The 26,789-nt window shown below is 38.5% G+C and overlaps 3 protein-coding genes across 3 annotated transcripts; 2 read left to right on the top strand and 1 right to left on the bottom strand.

The window, feature by feature from the left end:
* The first annotated feature begins 201 nt into the window (after positions 1–201).
* Positions 202–8,586, top strand: LOC752990 (calcium-activated chloride channel regulator 4A-like). Its single transcript, XM_030975545.1, has 9 exons — positions 202–482; positions 1,536–1,757; positions 3,297–3,593; positions 4,320–4,571; positions 5,162–5,293; positions 5,898–6,048; positions 6,642–6,758; positions 7,354–7,593; positions 8,025–8,586. The coding sequence occupies exons 1-9, from the start codon at positions 243–245 to the stop codon at positions 8,519–8,521; spliced, it is 2,148 nt and encodes a 715-aa protein (XP_030831405.1). The 5' UTR covers positions 202–242; the 3' UTR covers positions 8,522–8,586.
* An 8,821-nt stretch (positions 8,587–17,407) lies between these two features.
* Positions 17,408–20,100, bottom strand: LOC592297 (insulin-like growth factor-binding protein complex acid labile subunit). Its single transcript, XM_030975544.1, has 3 exons — positions 20,093–20,100; positions 19,871–20,035; positions 17,408–19,552 (listed from the first exon to the last, which is right to left on the bottom strand). The coding sequence occupies exons 1-3, from the start codon at positions 20,098–20,100 to the stop codon at positions 17,494–17,496; spliced, it is 2,232 nt and encodes a 743-aa protein (XP_030831404.1). The 3' UTR covers positions 17,408–17,493.
* A 625-nt stretch (positions 20,101–20,725) lies between these two features.
* LOC115920229 (calcium-activated chloride channel regulator 1-like) lies at positions 20,726–26,582 on the top strand. The gene is made up of 3 exons (XM_030975543.1): positions 20,726–20,747; positions 25,388–25,627; positions 26,057–26,582. Exons 1-3 carry the CDS (start codon positions 20,726–20,728, stop codon positions 26,551–26,553), a joined length of 759 nt encoding a protein of 252 aa, XP_030831403.1. The 3' UTR covers positions 26,554–26,582.
* The last annotated feature ends 207 nt before the right edge of the window (positions 26,583–26,789 follow it).

Raw genomic sequence — 26,789 nt, 5'->3', positions numbered from 1 at the left:
GAATTGCTCTTGTTGGGCTCTGCATCCTCCTTTCTTTGAAGAGTGTAGGGCTGTTGGAGTGCATTGCATAACAAAGCCATAGCTTACTAGTGAATTTTGCAATCTTTCCATGGCTGCAAAAATTGTAAGAAATGTAGGATTAATATTATATTATTGATCATACGTGAGTTTCCATACCTTTTCGAGGGTTTTATCATGAAATTGTCCCACTTCTTCTCACCCTTCTAAATGCACAGATCGACATGTTCTGCCACAACGTCCCAGGCCAGGCGGGGTATCATAATTACGAGGCTCCTAACCTACAGAATAAGAAGTGCGACTATCAAAGCGTTTGGGAAGTGATGCGGAAATCGACTGATTTTCTGTATGGAAACAGTCCTTCCTTGCCAGAGGATACCGACATATCACCAAACTTTATTGTCGTGCAGCCGTCCGGATCTCTGAGGATTGTTCTTGTTTTAGATACCAGTGGTTCTATGGATGTAAGTGTTCATATCTTTAGGCTAGTAATAATCACTTTGCATAATTGGGAGAAAAGACACGATGGTGCAGAACAATCGAGCCATTTATACACAGAGTTTGAGCAAATTAGTCTTACTTGGTCACAACATGGCGTATATAAATATATATATATATATTCGCCAGATCATGCCCAACTTGAACCGGGTTGGCCAAACTCTCCTAACCAATGTGGCTCTCGTGTTACAGCGCCCCCGATCAAAGTCAGCTTGTGTCTTTTTTCTGACTGGAATGTTACCATGCACCTCAATGTCGTAGTTAGTATGACTATTGAGATACCCCAATCAGGAATAGTTCAAATGAATATGGGTTTACAGACCGTGGATTCAATACCCTTAAGAAGCCCTTGAAGACGTATTGATTTAATTGATTTTCCCACCCTTATTCCATGAGAAGCGCTGTGAAATCAATTGTGTAAGAGCCCTATATAAATGAAGATAATTATTATTATTATATCTTATACAATGTAGTTATTTGGAGTAGGGTTGTCACATATGCGACGGCTTTAAGTCATCCGTCAGGGAATTAAAACGATTAAAACAATACATAAAAATGAAGTTTGAACTTAAACTATATTTGATTGCATCCAATGAACACAATCAAAGATTATGCTTTTGCAACTTAAACTTGTAACAAGAGTGTGGTTTCATATCACCAACTTACTCTAAAATACTTCTAAACACGATGCTTTGTCCATATTTACATAATTAATTTATATTGAGTTCAAATTTCTATTTGTCAGTTGTAAATAGTGTAATACCATATTAAAGTTGTACTTATAATTGTCTTGTTAAGTCGCGACTTCATAATTATGATACTGATTAAGATTAGAATGATATTGCCATACGATAATTTGACACTAACTCCATCAATCTCTACAATTCATTCATTTTCTTCCTCTAATTAAACCTGCCGTCAATCTCTCTGAATGTTTGCGTAGACAGTGTTTTATTTATTCGCTGCCTCTACTCGTGGTCTGTATCATTACGGTGCCTGTTCCTCTGCTTTCTAAATAGGGGGAGCGTTTTGACAAGATGATTATAGGGGCCAAGAACTTCATCCAGAGTATAGTACCTAATAGTTACGTGGCCATTGTCGAGTTCAATTACGGAGCCATAGTGGATTCTAACATGACTGAACTCACCAGTGCCATATCGAGGAAAGACTTGGCGTCTCTACTTCCAACATATGCCGATGGAGCTACATGTATTGGTTGCGGTATTCAGACAGCTATCCAGGTAAGAAACTGTAGTAATATTGTGATCTATACCTTAGGAAAACGTTTAATGGCCTAACCTAAGCAAAAAAGCCTAAATGTATTCTGAACAATGGAGAAAGCAGACCGTAATTGGCTCATAGGGGCAGGGTACGGTTGTCGATATATTTTGGAAAGGAAATCATTTTTCCAGATATATATTTATTGACATGCGTGCCCCATCCCCTCGAAAAAAAAACTAATTTTCCTGGAAATTACCCCATTGGACGATCATCCCCCCCAGGACAATTACCCCCCGAAAAAAATTCTGCTTTTATTTAAACTATCTTATCATCAGGGTACACCCCTTTAATGTGCAGGGGGAGTTTAAGTTTCGGGGGGGGGGGGGCGTTGATTGTTCTCGGGGTAATTTTCAAGGGTGTAATTGTCCTCGGGGGGGGGGGGGTATTTTCCGGGGGGTTATTGTCCTTTGGGGTTAGTTTTCCGGGTTGATTGTCCAGGGGGTAATTGTCCTGATACGGGCTTAATATCATGTGCTTTCAAGGGCAAAACAACCTTTGCTATCAGATCATTTGTATATCGGCAGAAAATATGAGAAATAGGATAGCAAGAGTTGATAGAGGAGATGACTAAATCTATGCACATCTTAAACTGTCTATTCAGTCAATCGTTGGTGATGTTTTTATGAACAAATCTCTCCTAGCTAAACAATTGAAAGGTCGGTGTTTACGATTTTGTATTGAGATCTACAAATTATTCCTTTTGTTATACACTAAGGACACTGTCGTTAATTCCGCCCACCCCCTTTCCCGTCCTAAATGATTTTCTCTGTTTGGGGCATGCAGTACTCAAGTGTGTTATAGAGAGCATAAACGAAAAGATTCCACCAAGTAATGCACATTAAAAAAGACACTGAATAATTTTGTCGGAATCATCAGTAAAGTTGTTCCATATTCCACCATGGTGACATCATTTGTATTGTAAAAACAACTTTTGAAAATTCATAACTTTCTAATTGCTGACCGATTGGCGAGTTTGATTGGTAATGTCATCAAATCCTCCATGTGAATCGTATCTGCTGCCATGTCTGAAATTTTTGGTAAGGGCGAGGTCCGGTTGTGGGAGAGCGTTTGCATGGTCTGCCCTGTCGTGCCGGGTTAAATGTCAATCCTTGCTGGCTGTTTTATACAGGATGGTAACCAAAGAAAGCGAACCTGAGATCTGTCGTTGACAATACAGATCTGGGGCCCGTTGCATAAAACTTACCATTGATGGTAACTTTGCCATCAATGGCAACTACCATGGTAACAGGGCTCAACAGCCAATCAAAATCAAGGTTTCCATGGTAGTTACCATTGATGGCAAAGTTATCATCAATGGTAAGTTTTGTTCAACGGGCCCCTGGGGTGTTGTGTTCTTTTGGGCCACCCTGTATAACCCTAATTTCATTCAATGTCGTCCCTGCTGAGCCCTTCTTTATTACAACAAGAGTAAAGCCTTTTATCGAAAATACAAGCAAAGATCATTTTGCAATATTTGAATTATGGCTTCATGATCATAGGTTGCCCAATACAACGGCATGGATTCCCGAGGTGTGTATCTCATTCTTCTCAGCGACGGACAGGAGAATAGTGGAACTCTAATAGCTGACACCCTAGATGACATCGAAGGTTCAGGGGTTATTGTGCATTCAATCGCCTTTTACGAAGCTGACACCCAGTTGGAAGACCTAGCCCAGATGACAGGCGGTATATCGGCAACGTGTGCTGACGGAGGGAGCGCACAATGTATCATCTCCGCCTTTGAGTCAATCATAGCGCAAAGGCCACAGAGTGTTGCCACTTCTGCACCAATACAGGTCAGCACAGTGGCGTACGCAGGATTTTTTTCAAGGGGGGGGGGGGTTAAAATCGGGCCCAAAATTTCGCAACGACTCAGCCAGCCCCTGAATAAGCGGGGGGGGGGGGGGGGGGGGGGTAAGCGGACCCTTTTTTTTTTTTTTTTTTTTTTGGAGTCCCAACAAAAATCGCAACGACTCAGCCAGCCGCTGAATAAGCGGGGGGGGGGGGGGGGGGGGGGGGGGGGGGGGGGTAAGAGGATATATATTTTTTTTTTTGGGGGGGGGTCTCGAAATTTGAAAATTTGACATTTTGTTCCGTTGGGGGGGGGGTAAGGTCACCTTTTTTTTTCAATTTAAAAAAAAAAAAAAAATCTAAAGGGGGGGGGTTCCAAAAAAAACATACACAAAACATACAGATAAAAAACTCAAGGGGGGAGGTTTAACCCCCCCCCCCCCCTGCGTACGCGCCTGGCTCAGCATATGCTTGAATAAGAACAGATTAAACCTTACAACCTCATTTGAATTTTCTTCTGATTTTTGGTTTTGGTTTACACAATAAAGGCTTATATTTGTACATTTCATTTTTACGTATAATTCTTTTGTGACTTTTATACATACTCGGAATGTTTAAACGAGGTGTTTTCCTAAAGTAATAGAAATGATCTATTAATCCTTTATGGGGAACAAAATAAGATACTGTATTTTTGCTTTACTAGCCTACCATCCACATTACACATGTTACAGGTTCAGAGTTCAACGATTACACTAGATGCACTAGCCCCTAGTTCGATCCACACTAGTTCGACCCACACTACCGATGTAGTGATCGACGCTTCTCTAGGACTGAACACGGTCATGACAATTACGTGGATGGTCAACCCCATCATCTCCGTCACAGTCACAGGACCGGATGGTACCGTTATAGACAGCACTGATGCAAGATATGAGGCTGATATCAGCTCTAAAATTATTACCGTTACCATCGAAGAGGCAGAGGTATAATAACTTAAAATAAATTGTTAATTCCATTATTTCATTATGGTACCTCTCTTGACTTTAGATAGCGATTGGTCTCTTGTGCTTTCATGTGTTTGTTTGATTAACACATGTTGACGATTCGCTGTACATTTTCAACCACCACCAAAGGAAACGGGCCGGCTGGTTGTGCGCATTATAACCAACACCTAAAACGTAAATGGCGCTATCTCGTTTTTTCAATGGCTGGTTCAAATTATCGAATATTTAAGGATATTTCAGCCCTCTCTGAACCGATTTTCATCAAACAAAGATGATTTTTGTCATTAAAATTGTATTCTCTTTCAAATTTGACACCCAGTTTTTCATTATCTCAAATATTTTTTTTTGTGTTTAGCCCCCTCTTCCCCCCCCTTTTTTTTTTTAGCGCCCTCTTTACCAAAACTCAGCTTTCCCTTTAAGACAGGAAAAAACAATATTATCTTATCATTTTAATATAAAGCCTTTTACTTTCGTCAACAAACGTCTTATTAATATTCATTTTAAAATCGTATTCAATACAATGCTAACATTCTTTTTATATGTGTGACCTTTGTTCAAATCTAATTTAGGCAGGTGTTTGGAGCATTGAACTCAGTAACGACGGTAACAGTCTTATGGAATACGTTAGCGTGAACGTGATTTCTAAACCTCGTTCTGAAGATGTTTACCCTCCAGTCGTAAATAGCTTCTTAGGGACATCGGTACGTTATAAATCTTGTTCCCAATCATTTATTCTGTCTATCTGTCTCATTCCCATATGTTTCTCGTTCTTTGCGCCTCTCTCTGTCTCCCTCTCGCACTGCGTGTTTTCCTCTCTCTCCTTCTTTCTCTATCTTTTTATGTGCCCCCTCTCTCTCTCTGTCTCCCTCCCTCTCTCACTGTGTGTGTGTGTTGTATATATCTCTTTCTCCCTCTCTCTCCCTTCCCCTACCCTTTCTTTCTTTTTCATTCACCATTTTCCTTCCCTTTACATACCCATCTATTTCTCATACATCCCTCTTTCTTTTTCTATATCACATTTTTCTTCTTCTTATCTTTCCAATAACACATTATAGGACACAGTTGCACAGGCATCCATATGCATTGAAGAATGAGCCGCCATTTTGTTCATTATACTCTTTCGCAGTGTACAGTATTCTCTTTGAGCTTATTAGCAGTGGCATATCAAGAACTAGTAATCTGTGTAAACCGTTATACAATATCTTCATAATTATGTATTCATGCAGCATCTAGAATCTATGTACATGGTTGTAATTGTGCAAAAGTATAACTTTTTTCTGTTAATCTGTTACCCACTCCTTTCAGATAGTAAACTACACCACTGCTCCCCTGTTAGAGGTCTATGCCTATGTCCATATCAACTACGAACCCGTCATCGACGCTACAGTGATTGCTGAAGTAGTCAGCTCGACAACAGGGGATGTGACAACCATTTCGCTACGTGATAACGGACTAGGTTAGAAAGAAATAACAATATGTTACAAGAAATCTTAGGTTACTTTTTTTAAAGAAAAGCTGTTATTTATCAGAAACCATTGGGATAAATCCGAAATCAAAACATTTAGGCCCGAATTCACAAAGCAAGGTTTGAGCTCAGACCAAGGTTTGAGCTCAAACCTTGCTTTGTGAATTCGGGCCTTAATCTTCACAGCAAGCGGTGTACCGCTATAAACAGGAATGTTACAGATATGATATCAACTTTTGAGTGAATCTTATTATACACAACATTGAGTCTTTTGTCATAAGGTAGAGATAGCGAGGAGAAAGGGGAAGAGAAAGAGGAAGAGAAAGAGAGAGAGAGAGAATAGATAACTAATATAGTAGGAAGAGAGAGAGAGAAAGAGAGAGCGAGGGGTCGCTAGGAGAGAGGAAGCGTCAGCGATTGAAACATGAACTCCCCTTTAATAGGAGAGAAACGAACGTGTGCGTGTGTGTGTGAGGGGGAGGTGGGCTTATATCAACCAATTTAGGTTCGAAAAAAGAAAAGCATGTGTATTGATAAGTGACATAATCAAATTCATGTATTTTTCTGTTGTGTACTTTATTCAGGAGCTGATTTAATCTCAGGTGATGGTATTTACTCGGCTTATTTCCTTGACTTCTCATCGAATGGACGATATGGTGTCAAGGTAGATGTAAACGGAAACACCGCCACATCGTCACACAGTGAGTTTTGTAATATTCATGTACCTACCATTGTGTAGACTTAGCGGCCATCTATCTTCCAAGACCACCTGTCTCAAGTGGCCACCTTCATTATTGGCTCCCCGTCTAGAACTTGTAGCGTTTAAAGAACTTTAAAGGGCCACCTGTCGGCAGCGGCCACATTTCGGTACACCCCCCCCCCCTCCTCCTCCTCCTGGCAGTGGTCCTGATAAACTGGTTGGATTTGTTGGACTGTAGACTGTAGACTGCAGAAACTTGTTTATTCATATGTATTTTAATGTACCATGTACGGACATGCTGAAAAACAGCTATGCCCAGCTGAAAGCACGTTTTTTATCACCGTATTTAAATAAATAAACAAAACGAAAAAGAAACTGTTTGAATGTAAATCCTCTCGAAGAAATCAAATACCATCGGGAGGGGAATTGAGAGACATGCAGTTGTATATCATTATGCCAGTTGTCTTGAATAGAACTGTATGATTGCACAATTATATAGTAAAGGAAACCTGTAAATCTTGAATTACATTAAAAATTGGTTACCATGTTCAATTTTTTTGTCAACTCTTTACTCTTTGTTGCCATTCTTGTTCTAGATACTCTGCGATTAAAACGAGAAGTGGGAACACTAACCCCTCCCGCCCCGTCGCTTTTGTTCCAGCGAACGACTACAGCGGGTGTCTTTCAAGTCGAAAACTACTCTCCTGATCTAATTTTTGACATCCTCGCACCATCTAAGATCGCTGATATCACTAGCAGGGAGAGGACTTACGATGCGAACAGAAATGTGACGTTATCATGGTCGGCTGTAGGGGATGATTTAGACCAAGGAACAGGTAAAATACCCCTATCTTGATCAGCAGGGGCATAGCTGGTAGAAAGTGGAGGGGTGTCGGCACTTTTTGCTAACAGTTTGGCTGATGTTTCCAACGAGCAAGGATACAAGGAAAAAATTAGGACTACGTAATGTCAAATTTACCTACAGGTGTATGCTGTCTTTCATTAAGTTAGCCGATTTTGTTCGCTACTCATGTTATTTTACATACAAAGAGTTAAGGGTGAACAATGATTTGATTGTACAATTCTTTTGGACTTTTTGTTCTGTTGGCACTCGAACATAAGTGAAGTAGTGTAGTTTTACGTTGGTGTAGAAAGCAATCATGGCAAAAGCATAATAGTTTAATTAAGTATCTACCTTGCATTAAGAAGTGTTTTTGACATTTTGACATTTGGTTTGATCTTTTATTATTTCGTCTCTACACTGTAGCTGCCTACTACGAGCTCCGTTTCTCAGATAACTTCACCCAAATCCGTACCAACTTTACATCCGCTCCTGCTGTTAACGATACCGATCTCATACTTGGTAACCTCTCCCGAGTCGCTTCATCTGGTACTCTCGAGTCCATCACTATTCTTCTGCCTGGTGAGGACTCAGAGGCTATCTTTTCATTCATGATAAGAGCCTGGGATGAGGCTGGCAACGCAGGTCCATTATCGAACATCGTATCTGTCTCAAGACGTTCCCTACCCCCGACTACCATGCCGACTACCATTCTGAACTCGACATCGGAACCACCATCCACACAATCACCTGGAGTAGCACTACCAATATGGGCTATCATTTCATTATCATGCGTTGCACTCCTCATCGTACTCGCTGTTTCCATTATACTCGGTGTAATGTGTGGGCGTCGCGCACCTAAGAATGCAAGGAGGTCGGATAATGATCACACTAATGCTGCTTATGTGTTTGGTGATCCATGAAGTTACTAGGCTAGTAACTCCATGGATGAACCGTAGCATACAACTGTATGTAGATGTGTTAAAGAAGGCGATTGAATTATAATGTCGAATTTTATTTGAATGTTTTGTATGTCGTAAAACGTATTTTGCACCTAACACCTGAACTTACACCTCAAAACCCTTCATATGCAGATAAAAGAGGTGGTTATCATTAACTTTGTTTTTTTTTTAAAAGAGATTTTCTACGACCTAAGTTCTTTGAATCTTTATTTTTGAGACGGTCAACATAGAATCTAATTGTTATCTGTCTATTTTGAACGTTTTACTTAATTTTTGTTTTCCATTTACACGAAGTTAACTGTATACTCGTTATAATTTAATTGAATGCGCTCATGTTACACGCAAAGTAGTAAATCTCATTTTACAAGGTAAATTTAGATAAAATGCTGTGTGATTTTTATACTTGAAATGAAACGCCATACTACAATCGATTTATAATACTTCCCTTCAACAATATTAGTCTAGAATCAAATCTTCATCAGTTTTGTAATGTCTATGTTGCTTTATAATGCTGTTCACCTATATGCATACGTATATACAGTTTGCTATCAAAAGATCGGTTCAACAACATCATTTATATAGTTATGTCATTTTACCTTAATACTTTTGTAACCAAGATTTGTGCAGTTTGTTTTATTTTGATATTATAGTAGCCTTTTATTTTAATCCCAGCGACTTTTAGTTATTCTCCTGTCTCCATTAGTAGCTGTGGAATGTCAAAGTTAGACTATAGCAATGAATTACATCATCCTGTATGAGGACATGCGTGTAACGCTGGTAACCTGCCGTGTTTGATTTGACAAGTTTGTCGTCAATAATGTCGTATTATCAAGCAATCTGCTTACAATCACAGTCCTTCTTCCGCAAATAATTTTATAATGTGTTATAATGTTTGAGGAAAATTAGTATCTGTGAGAGTTAATCATTTCGTTTTTTGAAAATAACAGTTTATATATATATTTTATATATATATATATATATATATATATATATACATGTATATGTATATTCTAATTTATGATTCATTGTCAGTAAAATACTTATTGTACTTTATATTATTGTTATCGAAAAACTGTAAACTTACGTGAATGCAGAAGAAAATCAAATCAAATCAAATGATATGATTAACTTGATTAAAGAGAAATCGGTGTACTGGTTTTTCTGCTTATGAAGGCATACATGAAAAAGCAAAGGTCAATTTACAATATATATTATAGTTTATGCTAAAATATTCTTATTCGAACGGATTATCATTCCAATGAAGAATGGCGAAGGAGCATCTTTCTAAATGGGACACCAACGAAAGAGACATGATTATGGTTCATACCCCTTTAATTTAGTTAATGTATTATTATATTTTCAAAGACAACTTAATGTTTCTGTCTTCTCGTATTTCAGCATCATGCATTGTGGTTGTGTGCACTGGCCTCGTGAACCCTTAGAAAACAATAACATTTTCTTTTCTAATGCTGAAGGCCGCAGCTTATGTACTTATATCCGGAACAATGAATACGTAAATTATCGTTATTACGCATTTGAAGAATTTTTGTTTTCTTTCTATATTGATTAATTGCAAACTTATTTCGAAAAGTTATATATATATATATATATATATATATATATTATTGTCAATGTATACATCGATAATCTTTAAAGCTTTGTACATGTCTATACTGTACAACCGATTTATTAAAATTGATGATAACTTTATTTAGTTTGCTCGAATCATTGGATGTTTATTGCTACTTGTGTTAGTTTTTATCTATACATTTATATATGTACGATTGAAATAAACAACATTTATCAGTTTCAGTTCTAAATAATGGTCAATTAATGTTTTCAGTTAAAATTGTATGCACTTGATAAGTAGCAGAACAATTAAAATAAATAAATGAAAGTTAAAAAAGATTATTAAACAGAATTACTAATATTTGTATATGTATATAATAGCACTGACTAATTAAACTCAATCATAAATCCAATTCCAATAACAGATCTAAGTTTATAGAATGTAGAATACTGCTTTATTATGTCTGTATATATCTTTTAACATTGTCATGTATAATATCAAATCAAATGTCATATTAGTTGAGATAGCACAATACAAAATGTTATTTGTTGATTGCTATGGTTTATATTTATCAATGCTGATAGCCTTTTTTCTCATGCACTCTGTAAAATCATCGCAAATCGGCTTAGCCGCAGTGATAATTAAAAAAATAAAAAATAAACTATTTATCTATCTATCTACCATAAATCAGTATCCGATGATTTCATTATTTCAATCTTCACATTATATTTTAGGTGATGTGTAATCGTTTGATTTCATTTTTATACATGAAGCTTGTCAAACAAAACAGGGCACTAATCAGAAAGCTGACATGGAAACTTCTGATATAAAATGGCGCATGAAGATACTTTCGAAACATCAACTCGAGGGCAATTTCAATACCCTATTGTATTGTGAGCACAATTTTTTTTTTTTTGGTCCTCGAAAATTTTAAAATTTGCACCCCCCCCCCCCCTTGAGCGCCAGGGAGGGGGGGCCCAACCCCCAAAAAAGGTAAAAATCGCGTGATTTTGCATGATTTTTTTCTCAAGGGGGGGGGGGGGGCCTGGGCCCCCCGGCCCCCCGGCCCCCCCCCCTGGATCCGCCACTGCGTACTTACGTCCCGTTCTCGTGATCGCGTTATCTGAAGAACCGATTGATGGATTCCTGCCAAACTTTGGTCATGTATGTATCTTGCAGAGCCAATGAACTGATTAGATTTTGGGGTCACGAGGTCAAAGGTCAAAGGTCACAGGGCTCATAATGTATGCAAAAACAGCTCGTGATCGCGTTATCTGAAGAACCGATTGATGGATTCCTGCCAAACTTAGGTCATGTATGTTATTTGCAGAGCCGAAGAACTGATAAGACTTTGGGGTCACGAGGTCAAAGGTCACAGCGCACATTATGTATGCAAAAATAGCTTGTGATCGTATTATCATTAGAACAGATTGATGGATTCCTGCCAAACTTAGATCATTTATGTATCTTGCAGAGCCAATGAACTGAGTAGATTCTTGGTTCATAAGATCAAAGGTCATGGGCTCATTATGTATGCAAAAATAGCTTGTGAACGCATTCTCATTAGAACTGACAGATAGATTACTATTTAACTCAGGACATCTTGCAGAGCCAATGAACTGAGTAGATTTTAGGGTCATGAGGTCAAAGATCAAAGGGTCATATATGTATATGAGAAATTGCTTGTAATCCCGATATTCTGAGAACCTGTTAATGGATTACAATTGAACTTGAATTTGAAAAATTTCTTCCGTTTCGGTTTGTAAAATTGCTCTATGACGGAGGCATCATTTTCGACTGCGTGCAGTCGAATTCCATCTAGTTTTCTTTAAAGTCATAACCATCATTACGTACAATTTACTGTTTTAAAAAGAATTCCATGAGATTGTTACTTTCCATATAATACAACTTTACTTCCCATAACCATTTGGACATGTGCTTTCTGAATTACACACAGTTTTCTTCGTAATTAACTTTTCGATTCCAAAGCCCCTTTCACACCGGATCTGCGTCGAGTTGCGCAGTGTGGCGTACCGACTAAGCCGAATTTAGGCTGCGTATTCATAAAAATTTTTGCTTCGGCGTAGTCCCTGCGTAGGTTATGCGTAGGCTGGCGTACGAAGGCGTATGGTTACGTACCCTGTGCTTAGGCACCGCATACCTACGGCGTATGTAATTAATGTACCTACGCGTACGATAGCGTATAACAAGCGTAGGCCTGGCGTCTTACGGTTGATTACTGTATGCGCAAGCTTTAACAGCTTCGTCGGACTGGCCTAGGGTAGCGTACTATTGCGTAGGCTCGGCGTACTGTAGCGTAGTTTTGCGTAGACTTGCGTACAAAATGCGTACTTCCTGCGTCTAGTGTCTACGCCGAAAGTACGCCCAAAAATAAACATGTTAATTTCTGTGCGTCCGTCTCGCGTTCCCCTTTGCGTCCCTCATTGTATAGTTACGTTGGCCAGCGTACGCTCGGCGTAGTCGGTATGCGACACTACGCAACTCTACGCATGGCCCAGTGTGAAAGGGGCTTAATAGTCATACATGTGTGTATTTGATTTCTCATTGCTGTTCTCAGAATGCTATCATATATGTTTCCTGCTTCCTCATCCAGCTGTTTGTTGACAAAGTATTCTTCTCAAAAGTTCAAGAATCTTTCAATGGATGTGTGTGAAATAAATTAAAGGAGAAGTTCACCCTGAAAGCAGAAAACGAGAGAAACATATTAGTGAAAGTTTGAGCAATAAACGATCGAAAAATAGGAAAGATTAATTTTTGAAGTTTTCATCAGTGAAACACAAATTGGCAACACTGTGACGTATCTTGCGAGGTTATGCTCTGTACAGACAATGTAATAAACTTTTATTTTCTTAGTTATTGATGAAGGAATATAAATATTTCTTACAGGGGTTATATAAAAACATATTTGCAATGATTATATTTAGGGTGCATGTATGACTGGAAGTTTTCTTTACGGAAAAAGGAGAAATTTCTATGTTTCTGTTTTGTTTTAGTACAGAGCGAATCGGAGGGGGTCTAGCAGGTTATGACAAAGAGTTACCAATTAATTTTTGTGTTTGATTGACCGCAACTTCGGAGATTCGAAATTTTCACTGACCTATTCCTCTAATTTTTCTGCTTTTTAGGATAGTAACATTTTAGTATCCTAAAACCGGCAATTTGACACTTTTCCGACTACTTCCGGCTCACTAAAATAGAAAGTGAATTTGTTCTTGTACAGTTCTTTTTGTTATATTATGTTGGATTAGTGCCCACAGATTCCCAGTCGGGTAATTTTGATTAATAGAGACTTTAAGATTTACACGACGAGAGCGTGGACTGCCGCGTGTGACATTGTTTTAAGGCACTGGGTCGTGCCAGGCAGTGCCTTAAAAGGATGTCACACGTGGTGGTCCATGCGTTCTCGTCGTGTAAATCTAAAAGTCCCTATTATTTCAGGAAATGTTGCTCCATTTCCTTTCTCTTGCCTCCTGTAAAGGTAAGCACTGTGTACTGCTCGTATTATCAGACGAATGCACTATGAATATGACGGACAAAGAAAGAGGACAAAATATACAGTTCCTCAGGTAGACAAAGGAACATCCCTTCACTGCTATTATGTAAAAATGTGTAGAACAGGTGAATATGCATGTGACACCTATTCTACACATTTTCACATGATGGCAGGGAAGGGATGTTCATTTGTCTACCTGAGGAACTGTATATTTTGTCCTCTTTCTTTGTCCGTCATGTTCATAGTAATGGTAGCGAAAAGTGATTATCATTACAAAAGCATATTTTCCTTTGAAAGTGGCCCGTTCGTTTGCAGCTAGGCAGGAATCTTTTGTCTACGTATCTGCAAGGAAGATCAAGTTAAGCACATGTCTGACATATTTTCTCCCGGCGGCTTCGAGGATGGTACAAAGGGAATGAGCTAGACAAGGCTAATCATTATGACGCAGAATACCAAATGACAAATTGAATGGCATGACTGTTATTGTTATTTGATCTGATTTTTTTTTATCGAATAAGCTCCTTCGTTGAATAAAATAACATACTTTCCGGAGAACTGAAATTCATTCCAAATTACTATTTATTTAAACTCAAATACAAAACATTTCACAAAAACTACTTTACCATGATCATAATTTTACAATAATTAACGAAAATGATATATGTATACACAATGAAAGAAATGTTACAAATGCAAAAAACTTTGGAGACTCTCTTTGAAAAAACCCCACATAATTGTAAGAAATGAATATGAGAAAATAATGGTGCGCAGCTTTTTCAAAGATCCCCACTGTTGTCTTCCCTTTTTAAACTTTTGAAAGGGTCGAAAAACATTTCCGCCTGGAATCGAACCAGTGTCCCTTTTTTAGATTTTGGAATAAAAGGGCAATTGTGAGATCTACGCACCATTATTCTCATCATCATCTCAATCATCATCAAATGCCAGGTCTGTTATATACATGGCCTTCCTTTTCTATCTATCATCTGTTATTCATTTTTTTTAAAAGCTGGTATTGGTGATTTCATTTTTGGTTTCCCAAATACGTGAATCGTTGCCTCCACTGCCTCTCTTTCCAGTAATCCCTCTCATATATATATATATCTGAACACACACACACATGCACACACACATACACGCTCGCACACACACATACATACGTATATATGCAGCGTATATGTACGTACATGCATATATACAGCGTATATTTAAATATATGTACACACAATCAACAAACATTTAAATTCATTAATAAAGATCTGAGGAATAAACTTTATCAAGAACAAACCATATTGTCACAATAACTTAATGAAAAGAGTAATACCTCAGTCACATCGACAAGACCGACACCATACCGAAAAGGAACCGAACAAAAATATTACATTACCATATGGTAAAATAAATAAGTAAGTTTGGAGTTGGTGTGGAGGTGGTTTGACGGTGTGACTGAGGTATTAAGCAAATTTTCGTCCATTAATTCAACAACCTCTTGCTCGTTTAATATTTAGCAAGTTGCTACGCTCTATAAACACAATGATTAAAAGAAGGGAATTAAGAAAGCATTAGAAGATGAGGGGGTTCGGTGGTACAAGGAGGGGTAAAGCAACGGCGATAGTTAAAATGACAGGTGCAGAGACGGGGAAAATAATAATAATAATAATAATGTCAATTTATAAAGCGCACATATCCATTCTAAAAGACTGCTCAAGGCGCTCTTGAACAACATCAAAATAATTATACAATATTAAAACTACGACATAATTATACACTATAAAAACTACGACATAATTTTAAAATATTAAAACTACGACATAAACAAATGGTGCTTAAGTTTCTTCTTAAATATTTCAACTGATGATGATTGTCTTATTTCTAATGGTAAAGTGTTCCATAGTTTGGGTGTAACGTTAGCAAAAGCCCTGTCCCCCCATTTGTTATTGGTTTTGGGTGTACATAACTGGAGCTGTGAACCTGAACGTAAATTCCGTTGTGGGGTGTACGGTTTCAAAATCTGATACAAGTAATGGGGTGAAGAATAAAAAAGTGTTTTGTAAGTAATGAGTAACAGCTTATACATAATTCTTTTTGAGACTGATAGCCAATGAAGAGATTTTAATATATCTGAAATACTGTCTGATCTACTGCGGAGAGTGACGAGCCGAGCTGCCATGTTCTGAACTCGTTGCAGACGGGCTATTTGATTTTGAGGAAAGCCAATATACAATGAATTACACATATCCAAACGACATGTAATAAAAGAATGAACAATCTGAGAAGAGGGGGATGTACGAATGTAGCATCATGGTAGCGAGACTAATCTTAGAGCGACTGTACTTGTATGGTGCAGAATTATTTTATCACTAAATTTTACACGACGTACTGGGATTTTATTAACAATATAGCACACACTTCACTCGGCTATGTTAATGAAACAGTATTCACTTCTGTGAAGTGACTATATACAAGTATATCATTTCATTTCAATGTTGGTTATGGGTATCCAAGAGCCTCGATATTCATCATCATATACATCAAAAGTATTTTACATTGAAAACGATAGCAACTTCTTTTGAAAAAATCAACCTTACGCAATTTCAATGTCATTGTGCGTCACCATTTGATATCTGTGAACATGACAATGAGGTATTACGTAATCTGAACATGATTTTTATTGGACATACAATAAATAGGGTATTGAATTGCACTTGAGTTGAGTTTTCGAAAATAGTTGAGATCGTATATGCGTCGAACAGTGATGGACAGCAAACAGTTACTTTATACACATTTCATAAAAATACAAATTGATATTAGTCACCGGTTGATGGAATATAAGTTTACAAGGCAATTGACTAGGAGGGAATGGGAGGCGTCGTAATTATATATTTTTTCTCATGTTACTTTCTTTCTCCTTCTTTATCTCCTATTCATCTTTTCGCTATGTGTTCAAAAACGTTGGATAGGCCCTTCGTTTGAATGATTTTGGAAAAAGAAAGTTTAACAAAGGTGATAGACTGCCCATTTGCAAATTGGGCTAATAAGAGAAATATGGAAGCTGGAATAAACATTTAGGAAAAGCTTGAAGGTATACTATTCTCTTTGTTTGCGTGCTACCAGCCCGCTCCCATTCCCGGTAGCCGCTTGTTCCACTATGAGAAGAGCAGTTATGCAGTTAAAACGTTAAAAAGACCGATCCCGGGTAGGCGAAATTTTAAAGTCATGGCGTTGGATTGTCAATGAAGAATTAATCTAAAGATCCTAAACTTTCGAAAGACAGAAATGATTTTCTACAGTACATGGAAGCAAATGCCTCTTGGTCAGACAGCGGCTCTTTAGAAGGTTGATCTCTTCAGATCACCAGTAATCAGGCATTCACAATAAACAATTTAATGACAATTGACTGTCAGCTAAGGAGTATCAAAGTCGAATTTCTAAACAACCTCCTTAATCAAGTTAATTGTCATTCCAATCACAGACACATCAGGTGAATAGATTTTGTTTAATAAGAAAAGGTCGTGAAGTTAAAGCAAATCTACAGCGTGCAGATTGACATTTGATTCTGCTTTTGAGCAGGTATCATACGCGATATTAAATGTGACATAAACTTTAAGCAGAAGACAATGTCGTACTTTAGTTAACATATTCTTAATGCACAGTGTAACATTGTTGTTAACAAGCTAGTCTCGTTTCCGTCACTTTTAGTCAACCCTTTCAACGTGTATTTACACAATTAAAGAGTACAGTAAAGAGCACGTGATGGTCAAAATACCAAATAATCCAGAAATAGGGTCATATCGAAACAAGTAAAACATAATTCTCAATCTGCCAAATGAAAAGTGTTGTTGCTGACATCTATCAATCAGGAGGTATCAGGTGATTGCACCTGAGATTGAACGTAAGATCCCGGACCAACTCCTCCCAAAAGTAGTCTCGTCCTCTTTCATCGTCTGGCCAAACCAGATACGGTCGATGATCACTAAGAAACAGTCTGATTAGGAAAGGGAGTTCGTCATCCACAACGTCCTCCACAAATACGAGAATCATCTTCTCTGTACCGATGTCATTGACGTGATCGAGAACGGTTCGGAACTTCATCATGAACCACTGGTCCTGTAAAGCAGCGTGACTGATCACGATAATAGTCTTGAAGCTTTTTTCTGTAGCGTAGTGGACGGCGTCAAGGTAGTACATACCAAGCATGAGCTCTTCATCACCACAAACGATTCGATTGAAGCCTGGAACTCGCTCCAACAGGGCTGGTCTCAAGTGTTGGTTGACCCACACATCGTCGGCTTCGTCGAGCATGATGGCGATATCGTAATGGAATTCTCCTCTGTCGACATTGTCGTGTATCTCTTCGTATCCAATGAAGCAGAGCTTTAGAAGGAACAGTCGATATCTGATCCACCATCGCTGGTAGTAGATCAAACCTAGAGCAAAGATCAGTACCATACCTAATATGGCCAAACAAGAGTAGAGGATGATGTTCGGACCACATTCGTCTTTAGGATCGAAAGTGATTAATTGTTTGCCCCTAAATGGCTCCAAAGTCACTGCATTATCGAGGCATATAGTATGCATCGAATCAATGAGCTCTACTTTCCCTTTTAACCAACCAGGTAACCATTTAAGATCACAATTACAGACCAGGGGATTGAGAGATAGTTTAAGTTTCGTTAGGCGCGCTAGGGGTTCAAACGTGCTACGGTTCAAGCCGGATATCCGATTTACCGAAGCATCAAGATACACCAGATTTGATAAGTACTTGAACAAATTAGAATCAAGGTATGTCAAGTCATTTTCTAACAAAAATAGATATTGCAAATCATATAATTTATCGAACAACCCAGCTGAAATAACCTTTAGATTATTGTATTCCAAACTCAATAAGACAAGGCTATTCAGGTCTATAAATATACCTGTTTCTAATACAAAAAGCGAGCATTTATCCAAACGTAAAATTTGTAGATTCGACAAATTCTGGAAGATGCCCAATGGGATGGAAACCAATGTATTACTTGAAAGTTCAAGTCGCGATAGGTTTTGCAAACCAAAGAAAGAAGATTTGTTGTCGGATGAATCCCATAGCTTTTCAGGCCCAAGCGCATTGTTGATTAGATTGAGTGTTGTTAAAGAGGGCGCTTCATTGCCAAGGTTACCGGGTCGAATCAAACTTGTAGGGCAATATGAAGACTCTAAGATTAAGGTAGCGAGGAAAGGAAGGTGATGAAAAGTTAGCACAAAAATATGTGTGTTGGACAGATCTAACTCACTCAAAAATTGAAAATCGACAAACGTGTTATTTTCAATAGCTTGAAGTTTGAAATTGCCACTCAAGTCTAATGTCTTGAGAGTTTTCAGACCATAGAATGCCGAGCCATTGATTGCTGTTAGTTCATTGCGTGCCAAGTTTAGATGTATGAGTGAGATATTCCACGGGGTAGATTTACTATTGAGAGTTAGGATTCTGTTAGCATCCAATGAAAGGGTACGAAGAGCCATCATTCCGTTAAAGACACTTGGTTCTATCTCTTCCAGATTGTTCGATCCTAGCTGAAGCTCAGAAACGCCTGCTAAACCATCAAAACCATTGTCTTCAATCATATATATGCTATTCATTTCAATGTCAATTTTGTCTAGATTCTTTCCTTTGAGCGGTGCGAACAATCCATTCTGGATGGTGTGGAGTTTGGCGCCTGTAAAATCAAATCCTTTAATGAACATTGATAATCTGATGCCATGAAAGAAATTCGTTAGTTGAGAAACTGCTATGCGCGTATTCATCAATTCAATTTGCTTGACATGGAACGTAGAGATAACGCTGGCTTCAATGAATTCTATTGGATTTGTAGACAAATCTAGCGTATCAACATGGTTGTTAAAAATAAACGACTTTTTTGAAATTTGTCGAAATCTGTTTGAAGCAAGGTAAACATGGCTTAGAAGATTTGAACTGGTCCAGTTTATCTTTCGCAGTTTATTTCCGGAAAGACTCAAGACTGTCCCTTGGGCTAAGCAAGCAGCAATGTCACCTGCAAATGTCTTCAAATTAGAATATGCTGCATTAAAATCCGCCAAGCTCTGAGAACGAAACATTGACTTCTTAAGAGTAGGTAAATATAGGTTATATCCAATCGACAGGCGAAACAAGTTCTTTAAGGGGTTGAATGCACCTTCCTCAATGCGAGATATGTTATTATTATCTAGTGAGAGCACACGAAGGCTGGGATACCTCTCAAACGTCTCATTTGTAAGCGTGGTTAGAAGGTTGTCCTCTAGGTAGAGTTCTCTGAGATCAGGTAAGAGATCTGTAGGAACAGACCTGAATCCATTATCAGAACAGAAGGCAACCTTCAGACTGAAGTCCTGATGACATGATGCTGCCTCAATGGTCTCCCTTCGATGAATAAATGTAAGAGTAATTATGACGAATAATATGGAGTAAAGATCTGACATCCTCATCTTGTTGACGTTTCATGTAACACCTGACCAGTATTTTCCGAGATTGTCCTTCGCCTAATAGAAGAAATGGTATGAAATAGGATAACTTACATGAACAAAGTATGAAAAGAAACGTGTATATAACCGACTGCCACTGTTTTGTAAATGAAAGTACTGTAGTTTAACGGTACATATTCATGTAGAAGGTATTAAGGGGCTTGCTTATATGCCAATAAATATATGTTTTTAATTATTGTTATTATTTGTCGGCTTATTTATAGTATACTTTCTGGACCCAGGTGTATTATCATAGTAAAGGGATATCTTCAAAGTGAAACGAAAGCTTGCAAAAGGCAGGGGCAACCTTAATCTGAATACCGTTCGTTTTTATTTTAACTTGATTTGATCTACATTTGCCACTCTCCACCCAGGTGTTAAATGGGTACCGGTAGGAAGGAATTCCTTAAAATGCTGTGAGCGTCGAAATCGGCAGCCTAGCATAGCCGGGTAAAGTTGGAACGCCTTGAGGACCTTGCAAGGTTGATACGTGCGCTATATAAGAATCCAATATTATTATATTATTATTATTTATTTGTCTTGTTTATTTCTCTCTATTGTCTTTTCCCAACTTTACTTTACAAGCAATATGACTGATGCAACAAAGAAATGTAATAACCCTATAGTATTAAAAGAATCATACAGAAGCATTACCAAACAAACGGAGCTAGGAGACGGGACGTTCCTTTAAAAAAGTATTTAAAACTATTTACCGACCATGTACAAAACAGTCATGGAAAAATAAAGACAGTGTCATAGAAAAACCATAGCTCATTAGTTTTAAATGTTAACATTGTTTTTCTTCTAAATGACCCTTTTCTACCCATGTGCAAGGTTATGTAAGTGGTTAATGTGCAATTATACGCACCAAAATTACTATACATTGCAAATACCATGTTTGAAAGGTATTGTAAAAACGGCGAATGAGGCCAAACGTTTATTCCATGGCCACATGATGGCCGAGTTGATTTAAATCAAGTAGTTTCGATCCTCGTAACAATGAGTCAGGGTTCCCCCCCCAAAAAAAAAAAAAAATAAATAAAATAAAAAATAAATAAATAAATAACCATGACCTAATGGGGATCCACGTTCCTCAGCTCCGAATGGGATGATGGAGGATATGTCGAGAAATTCTTTTATACTTCCCCTCCCCCCCATACTGAGCGACCCTGGAGTCTAGGAGGGATTCCCAAAGACAAATAGCGCGCATTGTATTACATGTACTATAATTGTTATCCACTTTGTACACGATATGAAAGTACACCGATTTCCGACTCTTTTTAAAACCATTTCCGATTTTCATTATTAGTTTGCCCCATGACAGCCAGCGGTTTTAACATTAACAACTGATGTTTTAATTTAAAAAGTAGAAAATAAAAAAGCAAACAAATTAAATGAAAACAAAACAGAACAAACAAAATATGCGATTCTCGTATGTCAAATGCATGTAAAATCGATGTTTCATATAAATCTTTTTTCTTTATCTTTCTTCCTCTCCTTTTTCTTTCTTGAGTAAACCACAAAAATACAAGCACTGCTTTTTAGTGGATTTCTCGATTTACTTTAAATTCTACTTTATTTATGAAAATATTATGCTCATACACTTTGTATCTTTAAATGCATTTATTACTTAGCGACATTTCATATTTTATAATTACAAATAGGTTTCATTTTATATGTTATATTGCAATTGTCATTTGATATTAATTTGACTTTTTTCATGTTTTGATTAAGCTTTGGAAGTCAATTATTTGAATTGAATTGAATTGAAATAGAAAGCAAAAGGATACAAAATTACCTAGACACACGAGGCTTTTTTAATGTCCCAATAATATGACAATTCAAACAAAGAATTTAGATGTTTGTCATTAAGCTAGTTGGGAAGTTATGGATTTCGAGATTTATTCTGAATACGCAAATATTGGGTGAGTTATTTATGAACAATATGTGTTTGTCCCATCATAAAAACGGATTTATTCTGAAAACAAATATTTACTTTTTTCTGACAAAGTACGGAAAATTTGACTGTAAAAATCAGCCCAGCAACCATTGCAAAGGAAGACAGAAGCCCCAAAGCAGAGCGAAAACCCAGGCGCGCCTAGGGGTGATGCCTGGATGCAACTTCCCCGCGAGCCAGTATAGAAAGAGCCAGTCCTCGAATATTAAGGCAGTCAATATTTCTTTTATATACCGAATTGACACAAAAATGACGAAAAGGGGGATACGGGCAAGATATGGGCTCCGTAGACTAATCGCAGGTCAAATGTAATCCAGGCATTTCACATATTCACTCCGGGGCACGTACGGCGAATAAAAACAGACATTTTGGGAATTTTCAGCCCGTGTCCGGACACCGGCTGCCGTAAAGTTCCTACGGGACAGTTTATTAAGCCGTACGGGCGCCGTGACGGGCCCATCAAAATTTGTTTTGGGTCGATTCTCATAAAAATCTTTACGGACGCCTTGCGGTGCCGTGCGTGTACCCTACGGCTCCCTCACGGCCCCTCGAGAGCCCCGAGTGATATGCACAACACCGGGCGTCTGCCGTCCGGGGGCCATTTGAAATTAATATTGGCCGTGCGGGCCCCTCACGACGGCGTCTCAAAATGTACAACGCAGCTTTAAATACAAGAGGAGCGGATGTCAGAGGACACACAGTTCAGTGCACCGCACGGCACCCGACCGAGCCCCGGCAGTGCACCTTCCGGGAGCCATGGATGAACTTGCTCATCGGACGGAGCCCGTAAGCTCACCGGCCGGCACCCTTACGGGCGCCTTGCATTTCACTCGACCAATTTTTCACCGGTTACCACACGGGCGCCGCAGAATATGTGACCACACATGCCGTAGAAATTAAAATCGGTAGGTTCCCGTACGGTCTCTAAATCCACGGTAAGCCGCCGGGTAGAGAAAATCGTAAGGGGCCCGGTTTATATGTGACCTAGGCATTACTCTGGCTAATAACACTCCAAGTTCCCAATCGGTCAGTCTCCAAGTCTACACTCCCAATATCTGCTAGTGTAGGCAATGAGAGTGATATGAAGTTTTCAGATCGACTGCTCGTGTTAAATTTGAAGAAAAAAAAGAAGGATATTTAAGATGGTTAAAATATTCAGAATAAAGGTTTTTCACAATAATTCATCTCAGATGGTTTTCTTTAGAATTATACTAGGCTGTAGCAGGTATTAATATTTGTAATTCCAATTTGATTTCTGTTAGCCTCAGAACACATAGAAATAGTTCAATTCAACTTTACCTTGATGCAATGTTTCAATTCCTACAGGAACACACAGTAAATAGAGCCTTGTTCACCAAGTCAGCTTTATCTAGTTGAAATGAATCCAAGGAAAACCTTTCTCCGAGTAAATCAAAGTGAAAGAAAATTAATAGACACACCCTAAATAGACGCAATAATATATACGGCCCAGCGTGCATCCCCCCTAGCAGATGTATGTAAAAATAATCTTTAACATATTTTGATTAACTTCCTTCCTGGTTTCAGTCATCTGGTGTTTATACTTTTTTAATGGGTAGTTTCTGGTTTTTATTGTGTTTTTGTTTGTTATGGTGAGTGTCTCAATCTGGTTTCCAGAGACCAAAATCGGGGGGGGGGGGGGTATATATGTATATAAGAAAAGAAGGGAGGGAGGTATTAGGTCCCCTGACTGAGCCAGATTCAAAGGCACGGTCTACCCCCTTTGACTGCATATGAACTGGCTGTGCAAAGCAATGGTATCAGTTTTGGAGAGGATTTTCAAAAAAAAAGGTGTTTGAAGTCCAATTTTGATGAAAGAATACAAAATTTAGGCTATACAAAGGAATGTTATGAAAATGATATAAACTTCGAGTGAATATCCTTATACACAAGATTAAGTCTGTTGTCGTAAGGAAGAGATAGTGAGGAGAGAGGGGAAGTAAAAGAAAGAGAGAAGGGGAGAGAAGGGAAGAGAAATAAAGAGCGAAATTGGAGAGGAGAGAGAGAAAGGGGGTAGAGGGAGAGTCAGTGAACATCGCCTCCCCTTTAGGAACGAAAATGTGCGTGTGTGTGAGGGGAAGGGTACGAAAAGCATGTTTATTAATACGTGGCACAATAAAATTCGGCGATGCATGTTTATTTGTGTGCCATATTCAGGAGCTGATTTAATCTCAGGTGATGGTATTTACTCGGCTTCTTTCCTTGATTTCTCATCGAATGGACGATATGGCGTCAAGGTAGATGTAAACGGAAACGCCGATACTTCATCAGACAGTGAGTTGTGTCATATTCATGTACCTACCATGTATAGCCTTTTAGCGGTCATCTATCTTCCAAGACCACCTGTCTTAAGTGGCCACCTTCATTGGCTCCTCGTCTAGAACGTGTAGCGTCTGTAGAACTTTAAAGGGCCACCTGTCTGCAGTGGGAACATTTCACCACCACCCCTCCCTCCCCTCCATCGTCGACCCTCCTGGCAGTGGTCCTGATAAACTGGTTGGACTGTAGACACTTGCACAGGTTGTAAAGTTTGTTTCAATATAGAAAGTTTGAATCTTCATATCAATATGAATTGAATGTAGAAGTGTCGTGGTCTAGTGGAAACATCATCGGACCGTGGATTACATGGTTCGCCGTACCCGTCCCGCTATGGCACTGTTTTCCTTTGTCATGACACTAATCTACATCTGCCACTCTTCACCAATGTGAAGTAAATGGATTCCCGATAGGAAGAAACTTCCTTTATGCTTTTATTTAGCGCCTTATTGTGTTGGCTCAACTACAGCCGGCATCACAATATGATACTTTGTATCAAGCGCAGTAGATTATATTTATATAATAGCTGCGCTATATAAATGTACCTATTATTATTAGTATAATGCACACCATACATGAAACACGTTTGAAGTCTTGATCTAAATTATTATTGTGTTATAATTCAGTCACACAGCCAAACCCACCAAGTTTTTACCATTCTGCATAATGTAATCTTCTGTTCGGTCTGTAGTTGGTCTGGCATCGGTCTCGTTAAATGTTTGAATGTAAATCCTCTTGAAGTAATCTAATACCATTTGGAGGGAACTTAATTACATGCAGTTGTATATCATTACGCCAGTTATAGAACTGTATGATTGCACAACGTTTAGTAGAGGGAAAATTGTAAATCTTAAAGGATTTTCCTCCAAGAGGAACTTAAATTACCCCTAAAATGTGTTACCATCTACAATCAAATTTGTCAACTCTTAAATTTGCTCTTTGTTTTCATTCTTGTTCTAGATACTCTGCGATTAAAACGAGATGTGGGAACACTAACCACTCCCGCCCCGTCGCTTTTGTTCCAGCGAACGACTACAGCAGGCGTCTTTCAAGTCGAAAACTACTCTCCTGATCTGCTTTTTGACATCCTCGCACCATCTAAGATCACTGATATCACTAGCAGAGAGAGGACTTACGATGCGAACAGAAATGTGACGTTATCATGGTCGGCTGTAGGGGATGATTTAGACCAAGGAACAGGTAAAATACCCCTATCTTGATCAGCAGGGGCATAGCTGGTAGAAAGTGGAGGGGTGTCGGCAATTTGCCAACAGTTTGGCTGATGTTTCCAACGAGCAAGGATATAAGGAAAAAATTAGGACTACGTAATGTCAAATTTACCTACAGGTGTATGCTGTCTTTCATTAAGTTAGCCGATTTTGTTCGCTACTCATGTTATTTTACATACAAAGAGTTAAGGGTGAACAATGATTTGATTGTACAATTCTTTTGGACTTTTTGTTCTGTTGGCACTCGAACATAAGTGAAGTAGTGTAGTTTTACGTTGGCGTAGAAAGCAATCATGGCAAAAGCATAATAGTTTAATTAAGTATCTACCTTGCATTAAGAAGTGTTTTTGACATTTTGACATTTGGTTTGATCTTTTATTTTTTCGTCTCTACACTGTAGCTGCCTACTACGAGCTCCGTTTCTCAGATAACTTCACCCAAATCCGTACCAACTTTACATCCGCTCCTGCTGTTAACGATACCGATCGCATACTTGGTAACCTCTCCCGAGTCGCTTCATCTGGTACTCTCGAGTCCATCACTATTCTTCTGCCTGGTGAGGACTCAGAGGCTATCTTTTCATTCATGATAAGAGCCTGGGATGAGGCTGGCAACGCAGGTCCATTATCGAACATCGTATCTGTCGCAAGACGTTCCCTACCCCCGACTACCATGTCGACTACCATTCTGAACTCGACATCGGAACCACTATCCACACAATTACCTGGAGTAGCACTACCAATATGGGCTATCATTTCATTATCATGCGTTGCACTCCTCATCATACTCGCTGTTTCCATTATACTCGGTGAAATGTGTGGGCGTCGCGCACCTAAGAATGCAAGGAGGTCGGATAATGATCACACTAATGCTGCTTATGTGTTTGGTGATCCATGAAGTTACTAGGCTAGTAACTCCATGGATGAACCGTAGCACTCAAAATGTATGTAGATGTGTTAAAGAAGGCGATTGACTTATAATGTTGAATTTTATTTGAATGTTTTGTATGTCGTAAAACGTATTTTGCACCTAACACCTAAACTTACACCTCAAAACCCTTCATATGCAGATAAAAGAGGTGGTTATCATTAGCTTTGGTTTTAAAAAAAAGAGATTTTCTACGACCTAAGTTC

The sequence above is a fragment of the Strongylocentrotus purpuratus genome, unplaced genomic scaffold (assembly GCF_000002235.5).
Source record: "Strongylocentrotus purpuratus isolate Spur 01 unplaced genomic scaffold, Spur_5.0 spur5_scaffold_8, whole genome shotgun sequence".
Taxonomy (NCBI): Eukaryota; Metazoa; Echinodermata; class Echinoidea; order Camarodonta; family Strongylocentrotidae; genus Strongylocentrotus; species Strongylocentrotus purpuratus.
This window is presented reverse-complemented; position numbering and strand designations above follow the sequence as displayed.